Raw genomic sequence first — 9,968 nt, 5'->3', positions numbered from 1 at the left:
CTATGAGATATCATTTCACCCCAGTCAAAATAGCAAAATTTAACAGAACAGCAAGCAACAAATGCTGGCGAGGTTGTGGAGAAACTGGAACCCTGAATCCTTTCTAATTTTTTATACTAGTTTACTTATAAAATTCAAATCCATTATTTTTCACACCAGATCATTTGCATTTCCCTCAGCTCCCCCACCCATCAAGTTGTATGACCCCATGATTAATCCCTCCCCCCACACACATCCTCACCACTCTACTTCCAGCATCCCCCACCTTAGATTCCCGTACTCATTCTACAATAATGGTTTTATACAGTATTTGTCCTTATGGGATGCAGGTCTGGTGTGAAAAACAATGTATATGAACTTTATGACCTTTGTATGTTAACCAGTATAAAATTATTACATATGAGAGGGACTGAAGAACATTATATGAGTGAACCAACTCAGTTTTTTCATTATTTGATGATCCTCAAATATATTTGTTCAGGAACTTGGACTTTTTTAGCCTGTAGAATTTCCCTCAATCTTAATTCTACTGATTACTGGGAATTCAGCTCAGTATGTTTCTCCCTGTATTTTTTTTTTAAATTAATTATAATTAAAGCTTACAGAGACTTAGGGTTTCCAATCATTCATTGTTGTACTTTTCTCCCTGCCTCCCCTATTCACTCTTCTCCTTGAAAAGTAAAAAAAAAACCCAAACAAACCCCTCTTTTATTGTTATGTAATCTCTCCCCCCAAGTCCAATCTACTGTGCAGCCTTTATTCTGGACTCCTGTCATGACAGTAATACCCAATCATATATCCCTTTTAAACAGTTCTCTCCCTCATCTGTTTCAATGCAGTATACATCATTCCTCCCCTCCTTCTCTGTCTTCTCTCAACCCCAGTGTCAGTCCCATTTTACAACAGTGGCTCTATGCAATGTTTGTTCTTTTGTGGCTGAGATATTTCACTCAGCATAGTGCCCTCCAGGGTCACCCATTTTGCATACTATTTCATGAGTTCCTTGTTTTTCAGTGCTGCATAGTATTCATTGTGTGAATATACCAGAGCTTCTCTATCCATTCATTTGTTGATGGGCACTTGGGTTGTTTCCAGCTCTTTGCTATTGTGAACAAAGCTGCAGTAAACATGAGTGTGCATATTATCTGCTTGAATGGCAATTATGGTTTCTTTAGGATAAATTCCCAGTAGTGGAATTGCTGGGTCATATGGTATTTTTAGTTGCAACTTTTTGAGAAAGCGCCATACAGCCTTCCACAGTGGTTGCACCATTTTACACTCCCACCAACAGGTTCCAGTTTCTCCACAACCTGGCCAGAATTTGATGTTTGCTGTTCTGTTCAATTTTGCTATTCTGAATGTGGTGTGATGATATCTCATAGTTGTTTTGTCTCCCTGTATTTTTTTGAGTTTCAGTGACTTGCTCAGCTCAATCTTAGGTTTATTTTCGCTCAGAAGACTACATATGATAGGGAAGTCTTGCATCAAGAAAAGCATGATGAATGGTCATCTCTCTGTGGTAACAGTGTTCCTTGGTACTTATGCTGAAATCCCTTAACTCATTGTTGCTTCAAGATTTCAACTTCTTTAATATCTTTTTTTTTCATTTATTAGTTGAAATGTTTTTACAGAGAGATGCTTCTGCCTTTGATTCCTTGCTAATTCTGTTATAGTTCATATAGGAAGGGCAGGCTAAATGATTGATTCTCCCCTGCCTTTCCTTTTAAAAAAATTTACTAGTTTTAATAAATTGACTCCCTGTCATCTTCCAAATTTGACTAATTAATTTTGTTTTAAAAATAGTACTATGAGCTGATGGATTTAAGCATGTTTAAGTTAAAATCTATTGAAATATTAATTATAATGATGTTTGTATAGTTCCATCCTTGACCAATGGAACCTTTGCAGGATAACTCCTAAGTTCTTTTCGCATAAGCCTAGTGATCTTTGATAACTTCCTTGCTGTCTAATATATCAAATTGTTCAGTCTTATTTACAATTTTTTTTTTTACATTTCTTGGCCAGACTTGGGCTCAGTTAGCTATTTATCTAAAAGGCTTGTGTATATGTGTGTTAAAGTGAGACATAGACCACGATCAAGGTGCCAGAGATGCTCATCAATACCAATTTGATCATTGTTTCTAGACTTGTATTTTATAACATGGTATAGGTACATACATATTTAAAAATTATTATATATATATATATAATTACAGAATTTTTACTTAACATTTTCTACATTAATTTTATCTTCAAAATGAAGATGATGCTTCTCAAAGATGGAGTGGTAATAGAATCAGAATATCCTATAATTACTCATTTGTTTTAATCATCTCTCTCTCTTTTTCTCACACACACTCCCCCAATCTTAAAATAACAAGATAAATAGTACTTTTATATGATTACGAAACCCATTAAGTTTTTAAACATATGCTTTCCTCATCTTTTATAGTTATATTTTATCTACACAGTCAGAGCATGTGGTTATTACATGCTTTCTGCCTTTTAACTATCATTTAATCTAAGCTTAACAAGTAATTAGGTACATATTTAAAGCTAACCACTGGTGTCTGTACTTATATCTTTATAGTCTCCCCTACCCCCCCTTTTTCTCTGAAGCTCCTTGTTTCACAGATTCTTCAAGAAAGGTTCCCAGGAACAAGATTTCCTGAAATTTTTCATGTTGATAATTGCTTTGCCCTTTACACTTGAAGGTTGATTTTGAGACTATAATATCTTTGCTTCACATTTTTTCCCCTTGAAAATCCTAAGCGTGCTACTCTGTCTTAATTTTTGAAAATGAAATTTTATTTCTAATTCTTTCTTGAGTTCTGTCATTTCATTTCTGAGTCTTTCTAACTCACATTCCCATTTTTCTTCCACCTCATTTTATTCACTAATCTCTTTTATCATCTTTTTAAATATGGTAAATTTTTATTCTGAGTGAAAGTTTGCAAACTGAAATATATTACGATTTGATTTGCTTTGTGGGCTATAGACCTATAGTTTTTATTATTCTGCTTATCCTCTTTGTTTCTAATCAGATTGGGCACGTTTAGAGTAATAGGACCACACACTGTTCTTTCTTTCTTATAGTAACTTTGTATGAGATTTGACCTTGATACTTTTATGTTCCTTTTATGTGAAATTCCTTGTCCTGAGCCTTTAGAATGTGGGTGGGATTTAAGATAGCTTTTCTACTTCATAGTTGTTTTTATATAATATTTTTTAAACAAAAACAAATTTTGTAAGGGTGGTTTCCCAGCTTGTTTCTCTCTTAACAATGTTTTCCTTTTCTGTTTGTTATTACTCTCCTACTGTTTTCTGGTTCTGTTTTCAGTAATTTCCTTTTAGTGTGTGAACCCTGTATTATAAGTGAGCTTTGACTAGTCAGTGACAAAGCAGAATATATTTTCGATCTTCTCATCATAGACCTCTTGAACTCACTTATTAGAGAGGGCTGACCCTTCCCAGTTGCACTTGCTATTCTCAGATTGGCTCACTATACTTTCAGCTGACTGACTGTTTTGGGCTTCTCTTAGTCTGAGGTCTGGTTAATATTGTTGATTCCTCATGCACAGATGATGGCATGTTCTGGTATTGTGTTAAGTAATGCTTTGTCCTCACCTAATTATATTTTTGAATCATTGGTGCTATCACCTAGTTTTGCTGTGAATGATAAACATAGGTTTAGAATTTTGCTTTCCAGTTTCTCTGTGTGCTGTTTCAGAGTGATTAGAGAACTCTACTATGCCATTTTCTCAGAATCCTACCTACCCATCAGATTTTTAAGAAATGTTCTCTGATTAGATTTTGTTTTCACCTTTCATTTTTCCTGTGATTTTTAAAAGTTTTATTTGTTTGTTGTTGAGTGTGTACCATTGAATTGGATACCACTGGTACAGGAAGAGATTGCCCCTCCTTCTCCAGTGGAGCATCTGGTGGATTTGAACCTAGTGCCTTCAGGATTGCAGTTCAGCTTCTTGTCACTAGGCCACCAGAGCTCCTTCCTGTGATTTCGTATAATAAGCCCAGTTGTAGTTATAGATCTTTAGATAAAAAAATTGTAGCCCTCTTGTCATACCATCTTCTTCTTGTCAACAGTATAATTTAAAATCTCTTATTAGGAATCAGGAGCCTTGAAGGTTCATTGCTTAAGCACTCAGTTGTTAATCAAAAGGTTGGCAGTTCAGACCCACCACCTGCTCTGTGGGGAAAAGCTGTGACTGCTTCAGTAAAGATTACAGTGCTAGAAACACCATGGGGATAATTCTCTGCCCGGGATGTTGCTTCACTATGAGTTGAAACTGACTTTACAGCAAGAAATTGGTTTCAGCTTTCACTTCTCCATATTTTGCTAATGGCTTCATGTTCATAAAAAATATTTATACATGTATTTTCTTGTTTTGGGTAATGTTTTAAAAATCCTAGCTAAAATTGTATCTTACTATTTAAGGGCTGGCAAACCAGATATATTGATTTTTGAAGATTCTTTGTTTTGCTTGATAGGATTTAGTCAAAGAAAATGAAAAAGTAGGCAATACTGGAGTCAGAGTTAATATCTCTCTTATATTGATTGCATACAGGCCAATAAAAACCCCATTAAGTTTAATAAATGGCAGATGTTAGTTCACTTCACAAAATATAGTAAACAAATAGATTAAAAGTTAGTTCTGCTGATAATAAGGAAATATGATACCAAAGTAATGGGATTCCTTCCCCCCACTTGAATTTGCAGAAATTAAAAATATAATACCCATTTTTGGTGTAAATAGAGTATGGATTGACACCTCATTTAGATAAGTTCTTTTTTTAGGGCAACTGGGGTGGCCATCCTGGATCCTGTGCCTCTGTGAATGAGGCGTGGAACTTTTATGACTTTATTTTATATTTGTATTTTAAATACTTGGACACAAACATGTTGAATTACTCTGGACTTTCATCTTTTTGCAGGATAGCCTTCTATTTAGCAGCTAAGAGTATTAGAAGAAGGAAAGTATAAAAATGGGTGATGAAATACTCACTATGTGTTGCATGTTTTTTATTTTAATAGGTTTGCAGGATGGCTTCTGATTACTCGAGAACGTGTGCTAGCCCAGATAGCATTCAGACTGGTGATGCTCCCATCGTCTCGGAAACCTGTGAGGTTTATGTCTGGGGGAGCAACAGCAGCCATCAGTTAGTAGAAGGCACACAGGAGAAAATATTGCAGCCTAAGCTGGCTCCTAGTTTCTCTGATGCTCAGACTGTGAGTTCTCTATAGTCTTCATAGCTTTCAGCTTACAAGTTGTACATATTTGTTTTTAAAATATAAAGAATGTTTTTTAATTGAGCAAAAAAATTTGTATTTATTGTTCTTATCTACAGTGTTTTCATATTATACTGCAATTTTTCACTTGAATAGTAAAAAATATCTTTTATTCCCCATAACATAATAACTCTTCCAAGTTTTAAAAGTTAAATTGGAACCTGGATTTTTTAAAAAGTTATAAACAAGAGTAGTTTTTACCATTGTATACAGCATGAATCATGAATGAGACTCAATAAAAACTATAATTTTCTTTTTGCAAAGTTGTTTTTTTATTATGATAACTTTTTTATATTTTTGTCAAATTAGAACCTTTTTTACCTGTTTTATTATTTTTCATTAAAACTTTTTTTAATAGATTCATAGTAATTTACTGTAGTTCTTCTCACAGTGACTTTAATGAATTTATAGGAAAATTTTTATTTCTTGCTTATCCCAAATTATAAGAAGAAAAAAATTTTACTTTATTGTTTTATTCATCCATTACCTTTAGATAACCTTGAAAGAAAAGATACATGAATTTAATGTTGATAATAGTCAACAAGAAGAAAGAACATTGTTTAATTTTCTATTGTTCTTTATGGAGAGTCATGTTGTATTATGCTTTAAAAAACTTCCTTCTAGACTTTTTAAAAAAACTAGCCTTAAATATTGTACTTCGATTATCATAGAAGCATTTTATATTTATGATTTTATTTGTTTGTTTGTAGATTGAAGCTGGACAGTATTGCACTTTTGTAATCTCTACAGACGGCTCTGTAAGAGCCTGTGGTAAAGGCAGCTATGGGCGACTGGGCCTCGGAGATTCCAATAATCAGTCTACTTTAAAAAAGTTAACATTTGAGCCTCACAGATCCATCAAGAAGGTTTCATCTTCCAAAGGATCAGATGGCCACACTTTAGCTTTTACAACAGAAGGAGAAGTCTTTAGCTGGGGAGATGGTGATTATGGGAAACTGGGACATGGAAATAGTTCAACACAAAAATATCCCAAACTTATCCAGGGCCCTCTGCAGGGAAAGGTATGTACTTTTCCTTCTCCTCTATTTTAGAGAATTAGAAGCTGTGATGGTATAATTGATGATTGTCCTGTGCTCTTTCTGAAGATGCTCACCCTACCCTTTGACTTATCTTTTATAAATACACTTTTTCATATAATACTTCATTTTAACCCTGTAACAGGTTTGTGTGGTAATTTTTAATTCTCATTTTACAAATAGGAAAGCATCCATGAAATGTTTATTGTCTTCAAGTACCAAGTAGTCTTGTCAGGCACTAGAAAAACAGCAGTAAACAAGGCAAACAAGATCCTTTAATTGAGTGAGCTAGAGAAGATTAACAAACTAAATACTTCCGATAGGTTTAGAGAAAAAAATAGAAGCATGCCTGTTGTGATAGTAGATAATAAAGTCAGATGTTATCTCAGAAGAAGTGGCATTTTCAGAGACTTTGAAGAGGAGATATTTAAGGTAGTTAAGTAATTGAGAAGAGTTGAATAACTTTCTCAGTCATGTTTTAGTATTTGAAACAATTCAACTTAGTTTTCCTCTTTTATTTTTTTTAAAGAAATGAAAGTATTTTCCTCATCTTTTAAATAGTCTTCCATTATAAGGTTACATTCTTCCTGTGAAAGTTTCATCATATGAAATTCTTTATAAAATTTCAATTTCATTCCAGAATTGTAATGGCACATTTCATTTCATAAGAGATTCTTTGACATCGTGGGCACCAAAATAATTTTACATTATTATAACTTCTAACACTTTACCTTAAATACCAAACCTAAAGAAATGAACTTTGGCATAGTCCACTTTTAAAACATCAGAGGATGCATTATAAAATGTTGAATATGGATCCTTAGAAACTTAAATACTATTTGAAGTTATATTTTCTTGGTCTTTCTAGTGTCTTATTTTTCCTTCATTATAATATTTTGTAATTTGCTTTCCTTATATTCCTTTTTTAAGTTCAGTTTTATAATACAAATATGTAACATAGTATAAATAGTGTGAATTAAAAATGTATACAATTTAATAATAATAATAATAGATAAAAATATCAGTAGCTCTTCACATAGTACCAAGCATGTATTAAATATTCAGTATTTTTAATTGCATATAAACTTAATTTCCTAAAGTGACCTCTGGATTTTGGAGATTAAGAAGATATAAAGCTACTTCTTATTTTTAGTTGCCATTGAGTCAACTATGATTTAACAGTGATTCTGTGAACAACAGATTGGAACCCTGCCCTATCCTGTGCCATCCTCTTCATCTCTGATACACTTGAACCCATTGTTGTAGTCATGTGTCAGTTCATGTTGTTAAAGGTCTTCCTCCATTTCACTGACACACCACCTTCTCAAACGTGATGTCTTTCTAAGGAGTGGTCTCTCTGAACAACGTGCCCAAAACATGTGAGAGGAAGCTTCACCATCCTTGCCTCTAAGGAGCACCTTGGTTGCACTTTAGTGTAGATATTTTTTCTATTTATCCTTCTTCAGTAGCAGTTGATTTTTGTCAGAGTTAAAAAATGTTGCTGCAGTTTATTTGTATTATCTTGATTCCATATATCAACTGCTTAGCAATTTAAATATAAAGAGGTATATAAAGAATTTAATATAAGCCTATACTACATAGATTTTAAAATTTGTAGTAGTTTCTTTTTTGAGAGTTATTCCTATGATGTAATCAATTTTTCTTATCAGTCAAGACTGGAAGTCTTCTATTAACACTTTAAAAATTGACTTTGTTCTGTGAATGCTTGTTTCTTCCCGACTTTTTGCATACAGGCTTGATTGGTTACACAGTAATTGTACAAGTGATTTAATTGACCAAGTTAGGGTCCCTGCTAACCCTTACACTGACTTTGTGTGAATTCCAGAAAGTATCTTCTCCTTCAGGTGAATGCATTCCTGTGCTAGGTTTACAAGTAGAACATAATGTATATTTCACCTCTTACTTTCTATCTTGGCTAGATACAGCCTCTAAAGTGATACATGGCAATTTCTAGGTAAAATGTAAATGTCAGCATCCCTGAGTCTCTGTGCATAGGATCAACTGTAAAAGAACTATATGCTTTAGCATTTATGTGCTCATCAAATTCATTTTGTGTGTAATTCAGGTAGTTGTTTGTGTATCAGCTGGATATAGACACAGTGCAGCTGTGACAGAGGATGGTGAATTATACACATGGGGTGAAGGAGACTTTGGACGATTAGGTAAGACTTTTTAAAAGTTACTGTATCAGAATAACAAATTAGGATAGTTACAGAGAAGCAAGGATAAGTCAATTTGATAGCCAATGACTGTTACACATTTTGTTAGTTTTAAGATTAGAGGAAGAAAGTTAAATTATATGTAGATTCTAGTGCTGATGTTTAAGATGTAGTTCAATCTAGCAAGTATTTACTCAGTGTGTTTTGTGAGTCGACGGTGGAGAGTTTCAGTATTAAAGATGGTGAACTGGAAGTTAATAATCTTATAGTAGTGCAAATAGATCCACATGATTGTGATACAAGATAGCATTAGTTAAGTGCTGTGAGACCCACTGCCATGGAGTGTCTGACTCCGAACCCTGTAGGACAGAGTCATACTATTCCATAGGGTTCCCTGGCTGTAAATCATAACAGAAGCAAACCACTACTACAGCCTCCTCCTGAGGAATGCCTGATGAATTTAAACTGCTGATCTGTTGGTTCTCAGCCCTGTCCTTTAAACACTGCACCACCAGGCCTCCGAAAGAACAGCATAAATAGATTGTTCAAATGGTATAGGAAGGGTGCATCAGTTTTAGGATAGCTTGGAGGATTGATTGTGAATCTGTTGGAAATGATTCAGGTTTTCAGATTTCTTTAAAAAGCATGTGCATGCACTCAAAACTTTAATCTTATTAACTTAAATATTTACTCCGCCTGTAAAGTAAGGGCTTAGAGAAAAAGAGTTAATTCAACCTTATTTTTCTGATGCTTACGTTTTATCCCAGGTCACGGTGACAGTAACAGCCGCAATATTCCAACATTAGTCAAAGATATTAGCAATGTTGGAGAGGTTTCCTGTGGCAGTTCACACACTATTGCTTTATCTAAAGATGGAAGAACTGTGTGGTCTTTTGGAGGAGGAGACAATGGTATGTCAAAATGATAGACTGGTGTCTTGGCTCTTTCTTTTTAAGTTATGGTATATTTCTTGTAGAACACTTAAATACAAGGAAAAGGAAAGAAAAACCAGTGTTTCTAGAAACATTATTCTAACTATTGTTAACACTTTGTTAAAACCGCTTACTGCCATAGAGTTGATTCCCACTCATAACACCCCCACAGGATGCCCTATAGGGTCTCTGAGAGATTTCTTGTTGGTCTATTAAAAACACTGACCTTCTGGTTAGAGGCCATTTTTCACCCACTGTGCCACAGGAACTTTTTGATGGATGAACTTCTAAATATAATGCATATATGTGATACAAATACGCTTATACGTAGAACTCTACATACATGTCGTTTTAAAAATAAAATGGACAGCTGTATACCATGTTGTTGTTGTTGTTGTTGTTGTTATGTGCCGTCGAGTCGTTTGCGACTCATAGCAACCCTATGCACAACAGCCCTAAACCCTGATCTATCCTGCGCCAACCGCACCGCCTCTGACACACCCATCCCGAT

At 34.3% G+C, this 9,968-nt stretch overlaps 1 protein-coding gene across 1 annotated transcript in view; it reads left to right on the top strand.

Annotated features, from left to right (window-relative positions):
• The window catches only part of HERC1 (HECT and RLD domain containing E3 ubiquitin protein ligase family member 1), a 185,261-nt gene that overhangs the window by 10,530 nt on the left and 164,763 nt on the right, over positions 1-9,968 (top strand). Inside the window, exons 3-6 of the mRNA XM_006899631.1 lie at positions 5,054-5,248; positions 6,019-6,330; positions 8,432-8,528; positions 9,293-9,436. Of these exons, the coding sequence (XP_006899693.1) occupies positions 5,054-5,248; positions 6,019-6,330; positions 8,432-8,528; positions 9,293-9,436 (748 nt within the window). The remainder of the gene's footprint in view (positions 1-5,053; positions 5,249-6,018; positions 6,331-8,431; positions 8,529-9,292; positions 9,437-9,968) is intronic.

This window comes from Elephantulus edwardii, unplaced genomic scaffold (genome assembly GCF_000299155.1).
Source record: "Elephantulus edwardii isolate Elephantulus edwardi_28Jun2011 unplaced genomic scaffold, EleEdw1.0 scaffold00263, whole genome shotgun sequence".
Taxonomy (NCBI): domain Eukaryota; kingdom Metazoa; phylum Chordata; class Mammalia; order Macroscelidea; family Macroscelididae; genus Elephantulus; species Elephantulus edwardii.
This window is presented reverse-complemented; position numbering and strand designations above follow the sequence as displayed.